The sequence below is a fragment of the Serinus canaria genome, chromosome 5, assembly GCF_022539315.1.
Source record: "Serinus canaria isolate serCan28SL12 chromosome 5, serCan2020, whole genome shotgun sequence".
NCBI lineage: Eukaryota > Metazoa > Chordata > Aves > Passeriformes > Fringillidae > Serinus > Serinus canaria.
Window position 1 is genome coordinate 2,002,075 of NC_066319.1, and position 12,926 is coordinate 2,015,000.

Below are 12,926 nucleotides of genomic sequence, written 5' to 3' on the forward strand. Positions count from 1 at the left end.
GGGAGGAAGGGATGGGAAGCTCTTTTCCGTTCCTGGTTGAGCAGAAGTTGGCATTTCCATAACAAGCTGCATCAGTAGGTATAAACACGATAATTAGCTGTAGAAGTGCTGGGTTTGTACCTGTAATTAATTGTTCCCGGATTCAAGTTAGCTGTGTGAGGAGGGACCTGCCTGTTGTGGTGTTTAATGCAATTTATCTCTTTCTTATAAATACATTACGTCCAGGTCTGATAAAAATATGTACTAAAAAAAATTAAAACGGATGTTTCTTTGACATTTGTGAATGGATGCCTTTAAAACTTAAAATATACTTAAAACTGACCAGTATCAAAATCAAAGCTCCCTTTTGCTTGCTTTAAGCTCTTCATTTTAATAACCATCATCTCATGCTTTGAGCAAAGCCGCTCTTTTTCCCTAAAGGATCCTGAGTTTATGCATTTAATCTCATCTGCAGCACTGCAGCCACCTCAGCAGCACAGCCCTGCTGCCCCAAGTCTCCAGTGAAGTGATATCTGCTGTGACAAATATACCAAAAGGAAAACATAACCAGCCTAGATGGTATCTCTGCTTCACAAAGGCTGCTTGTGATGCCTGTGCTTTGACTCAAAACTCCCCGCACATTGGCTTTTTAATCATGAGATCCCTTTTTCAGCACAGCATCGAGAGTAACAACTGCAGCACAATGAGCCAGCTTCATAGATATGGGAATGTTTAGATTTCCCTGCCAGTGACTAAAGGCCTTTAGCTTTCACTAGCCAGTCCCAGCTCGCATTGTTGTTGCCTGTTGATTTGTCTTCTCTCATTATTCCTTGACATGCAGCTCTCCACCCACGCCCACACTAACAACCCTCACACAAAGCGCATTGAGGTATTAACCAGGTTACAAGTTCAATGGAAAATTACACTAAGATTGTGCTGTGTGGCAATATAAAGGGATGGCATTCACTCTCCCAAAGAGCCTGTTAAAAACGCAGCTGGGTTGTTTTTTTCCCCTTTCAAGCATCCTAACAAAAACAATTTTTAGAAATGGGGGGTGCAAATCTGGGTGTACGTGTGTCCGTGCGTCCTTAGGTACAACAGGGACAGACAGACACAGGCCTGGCACCGTGCAAATCCCCTCTGGAAATTCTGCTGGATTCTGGAGTTCATTTAGAGCATCCCCAGAAACCCCAGCTAAGTAAACAACCTCCTCCTGCTCTCAGTTAGATACGCGAACCTATCTTCTTTTTGTTAGCCCAAGTTACAGGCTGGTGGCAGGACTGAAACTCTGCAAAAGTGTTCCTTAAAAACTTCTCCTTACTGAAAATAAAATCAAAATTAAACTTAACGTTGTCTTCTTTTTGTTAGCCCAAGTTACAGGCTGATGGAAGGGCTGAAACTCTGTAAAAGTGCTCCTGAAGAGCCCCTCCTTACTGAAAACTGAAAATAAAATCAAAATAAAACTTAATGAGATTAACCTAGCACAGTAACAAAATTTGCAACACCACACTATAAGGTTAAAAAGAAAATAGTATAATAAAGGAAATACAAAGGCTTTGGCATGGTTTTTACAATCAACAATGGTTAATCTTGATATGTAGTTGTGAACAACTTCAAAACACTTAAGTTTAAAACTCTTGCAAGCACTTTTAATTGATTAGGAATGAATTCTAGATGCACAAAGATGATTGGACTGTGAACAGTAGTACAACTATATCTAAGAACAATTAACTCTTGCCGACCAAAAAAGAAACGTATGATGCATGAAAATGTGTATAAAACATCTATAGAATATTCTTGTCAAATATAAATGAAATTAACTTTATTATAGAAATCATTCTGGGAGATTTCTAGGGAAGACAAATACTTACATTTCGACATAAAACAAATCGGATTATATCGAAGACACAATCTACCTTTTATCTATCAAACTCTTTTCTTCATGGCAGCTCTCTCTTAACCCCTGTTTGCACATAGCTTCAGCCGTTAACAACCTTTGGAAATACCAACAGATATTTTTCTTACATAAATCTAGTGCGTGGTGTTCCAGGTTTAATTATATGCAATGGAATGATACAAACTTGGAACATCAATCCATAATCTATGAACAGATTGGTAGAAGTATTCGATATATCTTGATAAAACTCTTAAAGTCGTGGCAAAGCTTGTTGATCATGGCTTCTTTTTTTTTTTTTTCCTTTTCTTTTTTTTTTTTAAACAACTTCATGACCAACACAGATCAAACATCCATCCAGTCTACATTGTTCTTTTTTTTTTTTTCATTATAACATACAAATGCCCATTTACAAATAATACACCAAAATGAATAAAAGTTTGGATACCAAAATGAAGATTTGTTCCAACTGATATAATGCCTTCAGTGTACAAAGGTCCATGTGAAAGTCTTTTCCATGTGTTACAGCATAGGGCACAGTTGCAGTACAGAAGTACTCTGAGAGCCATTCTTCCTTTATAAAATACTGCTGAACATCCAACTGTTGTCCATATAGTCATTTACGGAATTAACACATGTTTTACTGTAATCTTGGCCAGTATTGAGACATATCGGGTTCACTGCCAGGAACTTGAACTGGAACTGACACTCCAGGGGAAATGAGACCTGAAAATTGAGAGGGAAAATGGATATTTTAGTTTTTCTATTCATAGCACGATTTTTTGCTTTACGGTTTCACAGATTTGAGCTTGTATTCCTGCAAATGCCAAATTATTCCAACAAACAACAAATCTCACCATCTACCAGCCTGTGGAACCAGGGATTGGGGGTGTATATATTTTTAAAATCATGCACCTCTCACTGCATTTATTTATTGTTATAAATAAACTTTCATGCTTTGAGATAAATGCCAGAGCCTCGGCTCATTTGTACCAGTGGAGAATTCAGCCCAAAATACACAGAACAGTTCCATTCTTTTGAAAAGTGCCTGGATTTCTCCTGTTTCTGCTGACACTTGGCCTTTTTTACCCTGATTTGCCTTTTTTATGCATGGGCTAATATTTCTACAGGTTCCCTGCCTCTTTGATAACTTCAAACCTTTAGCAATAAATAATGTCTGACACAGACACGGTAAAAATGTGCCCAGTGCTGCAAACAGCTTCACATACACTTAACCTCACCACTGTGAATATCTCTGCTGAAATTTAATGCTGAAATAAATGCTGATTTGGAATTTAATTATTCAGGGAAGATTTTGAGGCATGGGGGGCTCACTAAGGAGCTTGCCTATGTCCTGCTATTTCCACACCACCTCTGTTAATCAGCTTTCTTTCTATCTAGCCCTCCAAGAAGCAGCTTAAAAATCAGAATTTTTTGCTCTAGTTTGCAAGAGCAAACATTTTCATCTTCTGTCTGCTATGGCAGCAACGAATCCCAGCAGAGAGACCTCCCCCAGCGATGGGGACAGCCTTCTCACAGCCAACAGAGGTGAAAAGCCTGATGGCTGGAGCAGAGAGGGCAGGGGGAGCAGGGGGTCACTCACCTGTGGAAGTGGTGCCAGAGGTGCCCATGGGCTGGCTGTTCATGTGTGTCTGCATGTGAGGAGGGGTGTATGTATCATAGCTCCGTCCATTCACCGATGGACTGGTGGGCAGCATGCAAGAGTAGGAGGAGGTCTGGCTGGGGACCGGGGGCTGTGGGGGCAAAGCACAACGTGGTCAGTGGCCCTGCAGCCAAAGACAGCATCACACTCTTGGGCGTGGACGTGCCAGCCCTCAGACAGCAAAAAGTCAGCTTCAAGTTTCAAATTCAGGCACCCCAATGTAAAGACCTATTTAGGAACCCAACCAAGCCAGCCCTTCATGGAGGCTTTTGGGCTAAAAACCAATATGGACAGTTACTGGTGCTTTTTCAGACATGCTCGGCGAGCAGATCCCTACATCCAGGTGCTGATGGAGGTGTTACATCCCTAAGCCTGAATGCTGCCCTCCTTTATACTCATCTTCCTTTTGGAAGATGTCTCCTACCACCTGCAGCCAGAGACAGGGCCAGCATCTTACCTCGCACTGGGTGCTGTAACTAAAACATAATTAGTATCTTAGTTAGTAAGTAATATCTTAGTTACCTCACACTCGGTGCTGTAACTAAAATGTAACTAATTTTTTAGTTCCCTCGCACTCGGTGCTGTAACTAAAGTCACTCCACTGAGGCACAGAGGCTGGTCCTGCATCTGAACAGACCATGTGTGGGGCTGGGGGACCAAGGCTCTGCAGGGGAATCCCCTAACCCCACGCACGGGTGTGCATTGATCCCCATCGGAGCCTCAGCCACCCCAAACCTGTGCCAGCAGCATCCCAGAACAGACATCACCGTTTACCTCAACTCCAACCCCTAAAACCCGATTTGCCAGGGGGGACAGCAGCTGGGGGCAGGGGCTGAGGGATGGCACAGTGCTGGAGAGGGACCAAGCAGGGCCTTCTCCTGCTCCAGGCTGCCGGGTGAGCGGGGACCAGCGCAGCCTTGATCCAGGGAGGCAGCGAGGGAACGGGAAGCAGGATGAGTAATTCCAACCCCGAGCACACGAGACCCGACATGTCTGCACATATTTCCTGTCTGCACATCCCTGCCACAAGCCTTCTCCAGCAGCACTCCCTGAGAGCCCCACCAGCTTTGGGAGAACACACAACACCCCGTGCACCCGCAGAGAGACCCCTCCGAGCCCTCCTGGCTGCCCTGCCATGCTGACCACGCAGGCAGCGTTTTCCAGCCAGGCTCACATGTGCTGTGTCCCTGCCCAGGTGCCCAGTGGTGAATCAGGGGCCTCCTGCTTTCCCAAGGGTCCTCTCCTGGATCAGCCTTTTGATCTTTTGTCATCTGCTCCCAGCCCCGCTGCCGGGGACGGCGCCGCCGGCCTCCGCACGTCACGGAGCAGCGACCCAGCCAGCACCGTTTCTTTCCACAGACTTGCAAGACTCTAACTTTATTTGGTTAATTTTGGTTCAGCAATTAGTAACATCGTAATTGCCGCAGCGAAGGAGTCAGGCTCTCTAATCTGCTCGCCTGTCTCTAGCAGTGGTCAATGCTGTGTGCCTCAGACAAAGCTGTAAAACTCCCGTAATTGGCCAGCACCTTCCTAGGCCAACCCCACCATTAAAAAAGGAGGAATTTTGCATCTGAAAGGTCTATAGAAACAGACCCCAAAGGAATAGATTTCTTCCTAACCCAGCTGGTGATCAGCTAATGCTTTCAGGCATGAGGATTGACAGCTCTTGCAATTCTGGCTTAGCTGGCATAACCACTGATGCTAATCACATCCTTCCCTCTCTCAGGTGTTCCTAATGTGCCTCTGCCACGTTACGTACATCCAGAAGGTCGGATCCCTCCAGCAGCTTATTCAGGCAGCAATTTCCACAATATGGCATCAGCGAGTTCCAGAGGTTAACCACTTTTTTTTTCCCCCCCAAACATCATTTTTTTAATCCCAGATTTGTTGCCTTGCAATCTGAGGACTTTTCTCTCTGGAAACCTGAGAAAAGTTCTTGCTGAGCACCACATCTTTCAGTGCCCTTTCCCTTCTGATTCCCCCAAACAGGGCATCTTTCCAGATGCCAAGGAAGTCATTGGGTGCAGGTTTCCCTGCACCATGGTTTGGGTCTGTAATCCCTCATGGCATGGAGGAAGGTCCCCACCCACACTCCCACACAGCCCAGGGGCTGCTGAGTCCCCAGGGAATGCCGTGCCTGGCGTGGCACTGGACTTACTTGCATAGGCAGGTTGTTGGCCATGGTGAAGCTGGGCATGGGCGGCAGCGCGCTGTACGTGTTCGTGAGCGCCGTGTCCGTCCTGCCCAACATGGAACCTGATGTGAAAGAGGAAACTATAATAGAATAGACAGATAGATGAACACATTAGTTTAACCACAATTACAACTGGCAGCGCAGCCTCAGAGTCTCATCTGGCCCGGAGGATGGATGGATGGAGGTGAGGGGTTGGTGGCATTACCGGGGGTGGTTGGTTGTGGGATCGGCTGGTAAACGCTTGTGCTGAAACTACTACTGATGGGAATGTGGCTGGGAGTGTTGCTGGCTTGTCTTCGCTGGTTCCTCAGCTTCTCTTCCCTTCTCCACTTGGCCCTTCTGTTGGAAAACCACACCTGGAAATACAGCATTTGAGAGATGTGAGTGACCTTACAAGGGCTAGAGGCACGGGGCCTCCCCCACGCAGCTCAAGAGCAAAGCAGCGGGTGAAAGCAAAGCCAGCTGCTGCTATTTTCCTGAAAGAAGGGTATGGGCAAATACCTGGTCATAAATATGGGTTGCCCCGTGCTTTGAGAAGCCAGGAGTAACAAAATCAGACTAGTAATAGTAAAAATAATAATAGTTACAATTGCAGAGCAAATCAGTACCTGTATCCTTGCTTCAGGCAGGTCTATTTTAGCAGCTAGTCTCTCTCTTGCAAACACATCAGGATAGTGGGTCCTCTCAAATTCTGCAGAAGGAAATATTCTTGCATTAGCTGCAGAGTTGATGTGGCTGACTGTAAAACCAGAGCTGTTCCTGGGCTGCCTGTGCTCTAAATGCTCCTAAGAAGCATCACTGTAAGGGCAAAGCTGAGCTTTCTGCCTGTGCGCTAGCGAGGAGGACGCCTTGCCTGCTGGGGAGCATTGCCATGGGGATGGGCAGGCTTGGGTGCAGTGCTGCATCTCTCAAGAAGCAGCGAGAGCTTCTGCCTCCACCGAGGGGGTCCCCAAGGCAGCTCTGACCCTGTCACCAAGAAGCGAAATGGCATGTCTCTGGCTAACAGCGCAAAACGAGGACAAAACTCTGCGGCGGGTCAGAGGCGAGGTGCGCCCAGGCCAGCCAAGGAAAAGGGCACCTGCTCCCAGCCCCGGGCACTGGGGATGGGGAGTGAGGTGGGGGCAGGTGTGGAGGACTCTGCCAGCCCCCTGCCTGCCCTGGCCTCCCCAGTAAAGCAGCACAATGGACGGACAGGAGGAGAGTTATTCCCCCCAAGAGAAGCCCGGGGTGCAGCATGGGTGTGATGTGTACCCTGAACACTACGCCTTTGAAAACCATTTTAACAGCTTTGCAGGGCACACCACGGCCAGCAATGAATATTTGGAGTTCTGCGAATAAAAGAGCACGGAGGGAGCCACAGGGTTTAAATATATACATATATATAAGGCACAGGAATGCAGTGCTTACATCCGGCTGGTTATGTAGTCGGGGCACATTTTGTTTTCTCTCCTGCTTCAGCCGTAGGAAAATGTCACTCACCTTTCTCAAGGGCTTCGATTTGCTCTTGGGTAAAGGATGTCCTATTTCTCTGCAGCTTCCTTTTCAGCTGGAGTCTCATTTGGGCCTCGTCTGAGTCTTCTCCATTAGAGCTGATGGAGTTAGTGTTTTCCCCTCCTCCCTCCTGTTGCGGACAGCCATCTGTGGAACCGAGAGAGTCGGAAAGTGAAATGCAGGTACCCTTGTTTGAAGAGATCCCTATCAGAGAAATAATGACACTGGAAACGAGTTCAGCCATGTTTGCTGACACCCTCCCTTGAAAATGTCTCGGGTATCAAAGCAACGCGGCGCTAATGGCACAGGTAACACGGAAACATTTCGGTTTCCAGCCTTACGTAAACATCGGAGATGAGGAATTATCATCACCTGGTCTTAATTTCATTTTGTTTTCCCTCTGGAATAAAACCTGCATAAAAATACTTTCCCCTGAAAGTGATTCTTTCCATGAATCCCTGCTGGAGTGCCATGGCAGTCTCCTCCGTCTGCTGCATTTATTTACCTATTGCTATATTTAAAATAGTGATGTTCAGTATTTCAGATTATCTATAATCAGTAATTCCTATCTAATCAATTAGATGTTGATAGGTTTGCAGAAAATGCTATTAAGAAACCAAACCAAGCTTGTAATCTTTTTAAAAAAATATTTATCCAGTTTTTATTTGAATTCTACACAGTCAATTTCATTTTAAAGGTTGTGAATTTAGAAGTGCCTGCATTGTTCTGCAGTTTTATTCAACTATTGTATGAGTGTGCATTGCCTTGACACCTATTACTGAGCACAGCTGTAATTATATCATCACCAAGAACAGGCTATAATTGCTGAAAATGGAATTTTATATTTAGATAAAAGGACTGTCCATTCTTTGTAATGTGTTGCACCAGAGAAAAGTAAGATTTCTTTTAAAATTTTAACATGTAATTTTAAAAGAAATAGTAGCGAGTTCACTAACTAGCTAAATACGCTGTTCTGCAGCTGAGCGCTTGGCATATCATTTAAGTGGTACATTTTTAATTAGGGCATTTCCACCACTTTTAATGTAATTTCTGTCATTAAACAGGGGAAAGTTTCATTGTGCTCGGCTCTCGGGCGGAGGCGGCTGCGGCCCGGGGCCGGCTGCTCTTGGGGGGCTCGGCGGGTACCCCCGGCCGCCGGGGCCGGAGGGACGGAGGCTGCCGGCGAGGCAGAGAAGTCGTTGTCCTAAATGAGCTCTCCCTCTTCTTTCAAAGCATATTTTTCGAAGCGTTTTGATGTCGCATAAAGAGGGAGTCGGGGTGAGGGACGCATGGGCTACTTATGCTAATTCCCTTGAAAAGTTACGCCAAAAATAAATAGCGACACTCCCGCGACATCCTTTAAATATTGTGGGAAATCAACTTTAAAGTAATATCATTTATAATCGGCGAACAATGGCCCCGGTCTTCAAAGCTCGGGGGGAATTGTGACAGGATCTGGTGGGACCCTTTCAACCACTTTGAAATGTTTTAAAACCCGAACTTTCTCCTCCATTTAAACACAGGGATTCAGCGGCCGTGGTCACCATATGGGCGGCCGCAGCCCCATTGAGGCGGCCGGCGGCGGGTGAATAGCGGGGGGGCGGGGGGAGCCGCCTTTCAGGGCACACAAAGCCCCGGGCCCGGGGACAGCCGCCGCGGCGGGGCAGCGCCCTGCCAAGCGCGGGTGGCAGCGCCGGGGGCCGCGCCCGCCCGCGGAGGGGCCGCGCTCACCTCCGCCACCGCCCTCATCCATCACTGTCCGCCCGGGCCGCGCCCGCAGCGCCCGGGGGCCGGGGGGGCGCCCGGGGGGATGGCCGCGGCCCCCCGAGCCGGGAGGGCTCCGCGGAGCGCCCCGAACCTGCCGGGGGACAGAGGGAACCACCGGGCCGCTCCCGAACCAGGCGCCCCCCACCCAAAGTTTTGAGGCATTACTTTTTGGCCACTCCGCCTCGGTGCGCTCCCTGTCTCCCCAAAGTCTTTCGGCCAACCTAAAGTTTCACTTAAACTCGCTTATGGTCATTTCCAACCCCGTCCCCCCAAAATCTTTCGGCCAACTTAACGTTCCACTTAAACTCGCATATGGTCATTTCCAGCCCTGTCCCCCCAAAATCTTTCAGCCAACCTAACGTTTCACCTAAACTCGCTTATGGTCATTTCCAACCCCATCCCGGACAATTAAGATATCTTCTTTTTAGACACACACCCCTTCTTTTCTTTTTCTTCTTTTTTTTTTTTTTTTTTCATTGAGTTTTGGTTGTTTGGTTTTTTTTAAAGCCCCTAAAAGAAGCTATCTCAATAGGGCTGTTCCACCTTCCAGACCTAATCCGTAAGAAAGCAAGTGAATGTCCGTCCTATTATCCTATAGCCAGACCATCTGACGCTGGGTATAGGATTTGTTTCCTGGAAAAAAAAAAAAAAAAAAAAAAAAAAAAAAGACGCTGGGAAATAAAATCATTCCTTAGTTTCTTAGTGTCTTAATCAGTGAGGCGGAAAACAAGCAAAAAAAGATAGCAAACCAATTGCAGCACCTCTCAGCTATAGAGCCGGGATCAAAACATTGTAGCATCTGTTGAAAGAGAAAGTGTCTAAATCCTATAGAAGGCTTTAGTCTTATAAGAGAGGGAGGGGAGAAAAAAAGATAAGAAACAGTGTCTCGGTGATCCCTAAAACCACTAAATCACTGGAGAATTTCTCCCGGATAGAGATGTCTCTTTTTGTTCTGTCAGCCCTCATGTATCCATTATTTTATTCACTGCTGCATGGCGTTTATCAGATTGAGACCATATTTGTACCCCTCTGAGACCTAACCTCGCCTTATGCTTTTTGAGTAATGGACTCTTAAAATCCAGTAGCATACCCCTGCAAGGGAAAAACATTAGAGGGAGCATGAATATTCCAGAGGAAATCCATTTTATTAATTTTAATTTTGCCATGCGGATGTTTTAAGCGCCTGCCTCCCTCCCCCTTGCCTCTGCTGCCCACGCACACCAGCGGCCCGAGCCTTGCCCGCTCCGCACCGCCTCATTTGCGGGTTTCGGACAGGGCACTCGAGGTCCTCCGGCCGCGCATCCTCCTGCCCGGGGCCCGCGCTCCCCTGCGGAAACTGCGCTCGTCCCCCTCCACGGGAAAGGGACACCGCTGGCCCCCAAAGGGCCACCCGCAGCCCCCGCCCCGGGCACAGGCGGCTCTGCCGCAGCGCGGGCGCGGCCAGGGGCCGCCGGGCCAAGGTGCGCCCGCACCGCACCCGCGCAAGGGCTGCGCCTCCGAGCAGCGCTCTGCGGCGGGGAGCACGAAATTTCTCTATTTAAAGCCTTTCCTAAGGAAAAATAAATAAATAAAAAGGCCAAATCACTCGTCGGCGGGAGCGGAGGGCGGCCGGGGCGGTGGGCGCGCTGGCCCGCGCAGCAGCGCTCCGCGCTCCGCATCGCGGGTGCGGGCAGCGAGAGAAGGGCACCGGGCCCCCCGGAAGAGCTCGGGAAGGGCCCAGCCCCGCAGGTAAGGGCGAGGCCAGGGCCGCCCCGGTTCCTGGGGTGGACATCGGGCACAACAAAATGCCAAAAGAAAACCCCGCAACCGAACAACAAAAAAACACCAAAGGGGGGGTGGGGGGAAGCGAGGACTCCGCTCTATCTTTCTAGTGTCCTTCATAGACTGTTTTCTTCTCTTAAAACTGACATGTCTAATTGGCAAGCGGTGCCATATCGTGTCCAGAGGTCTCCTGTGGAACATTTCTACAGCTGTCTCCTTCAACTAGACGCTTATTCATGTCGCCTTAATGAGAAACAAAACGATCTCTAATGAGCAATTACATAGCGACAGAATTGTTCCCATAACAAATTCTTGCGTGTGACAGAAACATCCTTTGTACCAGATATTCCGCACACTGTTACCGATTTTTTTTTCTTGCGGGGTGAAAACAAAAAGCAGGTTGTTGTATATAGACACCTCTTCTAAAGGAATGACCAGAGCCAGGGAGAGCCGAGCCTCAACAGAGCCCGCATTCAAAAAGAAGCCATTAACCATCTTAAGTATGTAACGTAACATCCCATTATCCTTCATATTATCCCCTTGTCATTCCTACAACAAATACCTATTAATCTTCAGGATAAACAGTTTCCTATATTTACAAAGTTGTTTCGGGTCCATTGAGGAGGAATTACAATCAGCCCTACGGAGATAGTTACCGATCGCCCCGGCTTTGGGGAGAGACCCCGGCGCGGGAAGGCAGGGAGCGGGAGCCCTAATTACCGGGCGATGGGCGAGGTTAAGGCTCAGCCCCGGATCCCGCCCGGCTGCCGGCACCGCGGCTTTGGCAGCGGATGCTCCTGGGCTCCCCTTGCCCACCGCCGGGCCGGGGCCGCGGCTGGACGCCCACCGTGCCGCCGGCCCCGCACCCACCTGCTCGCAGCCGCCCGGGGAGGCGACGGCACGAACCCCGCCACCCTCAGCCCGGCGGCCGGGGAAGGGGCAATTTGGACCCGCGTCGGGGCCACCTCCGCCGGACGAGGCCGAACCGAGCCGAGCCGGGCCGCCCCGGGCTGGGGAGCGGCCAGCGCGCTGTCCCTTACCTTGTGTGGGCTGCCCGGGTACCGAGGTGCCGGGATACCAGCCGGGCCGGGTGCCCCATGTCCCCGTCTGGCCGTTCAGCATCCTTAGCTTGTCGTACATCCCGTCGGCACCCATCTGTTGCTTTTCGCTAGCCAGGTTGCGTAGGACTCTGTTTATCGACGACACCTGGAAGGCAAAGGACAGGAAAGGCAATGGTAGTGCGGTAGCGCGCTCCCCGCCAGGCACCCGCGCAACCCCCGCGTCCCCCTGCGCAGCGGGCGGCTCGACCTGGGCGCAAGTCAAGGCTTCCCCGAGCGCCGCGGCCGTCCCTGCTGCCCCGACTCGCTCACTGCTGGTGGTGGTGGTGCAAACAAACAAACAAACCACGGGGGAGGGGGGGAAGAAGGAGGAAAAAAAAAAAAAAAAAAAAAAAAAAAAAAAAGCAAAGGGAAAAAAAAGCGCCCCAAACCCAACCCTGCAAAACCAGAGTGATGGCTCCGACTGATGCTTGCAGTCCTGAGGCGCCAGGCACAGGGGTGACCCGCATATTGTTTTTTATTTTTTTTTTCCCTCCTTAAAGGCATTTGTCAGATTCTGTATGAAAAAATGCGTCTGACCCTGCCACATGCAAATGATGTGAACCTGCTATCCTCTCTTCTGATACCAAAACAAAGGAAGCAGAGGCTCGCTACGGCTACCCAGCATTGTACACGGCACACAGGAAGGTTTTTTTCATGAACTTACACTGGGTATATTATCGTTGGTACAGACCCCCTCTGATAGTAATCTGTCTCGAATCTCCCACGCAAAGATGGAGGGGCACTCTCGTTTATACTGCGCTATTTTGCTTACAACTTCTGGAGTCGCTACTCTCGGTTTACTACCTCCGATTGCCCTGGGTCTGATGGAGCCAGTTTCGTAATACCTGCCCAAAATTTTACTCACACATCCATTCGACACCTGGATAGGGAAGTGGACAGAAAATCACATTATTAATAATTTCAAGACAAAAATAAAATTGTTTAAGTATGCATTAAACAATGACAAGCTTACGTTTTGATTGTCCAGCACTTGGACTTTTGCATCTGCATGGGTCTATAACACAAAAATATACCTTAAATGGTATGAGAACTTACTTAGAGAGTCTTTTTTTTTTT

General features: G+C 48.7%; 1 protein-coding gene across 4 annotated transcripts in view; it reads right to left on the reverse strand.

The window, feature by feature from the left end:
* Positions 1-2,234: 2,234 nt before the first annotated feature.
* The window catches only part of PAX6 (paired box 6), a 14,392-nt gene continuing 3,700 nt past the window's right edge, over positions 2,235-12,926 (reverse strand). The window contains exons 3-10 of one of the 4 annotated variants that reach the window (XM_050975113.1): positions 12,514-12,729; positions 11,790-11,955; positions 7,210-7,368; positions 6,339-6,421; positions 5,936-6,086; positions 5,695-5,792; positions 3,477-3,627; positions 2,235-2,599 (exon numbers count right to left, since the gene is read on the reverse strand). In XM_050975113.1, the coding sequence (XP_050831070.1) occupies positions 2,514-2,599; positions 3,477-3,627; positions 5,695-5,792; positions 5,936-6,086; positions 6,339-6,421; positions 7,210-7,368; positions 11,790-11,955; positions 12,514-12,729 (1,110 nt within the window). In that variant the 3' untranslated portion in view covers positions 2,235-2,513. Of the gene's footprint in view, positions 2,600-3,476; positions 3,628-5,694; positions 5,811-5,935; positions 6,087-6,338; positions 6,422-7,209; positions 7,369-11,789; positions 11,956-12,513; positions 12,730-12,926 lie in introns of all 4 variants that reach the window. The other 3 variants (XM_050975114.1, XM_050975112.1, XM_050975115.1) reach the window with 3 other exon arrangements.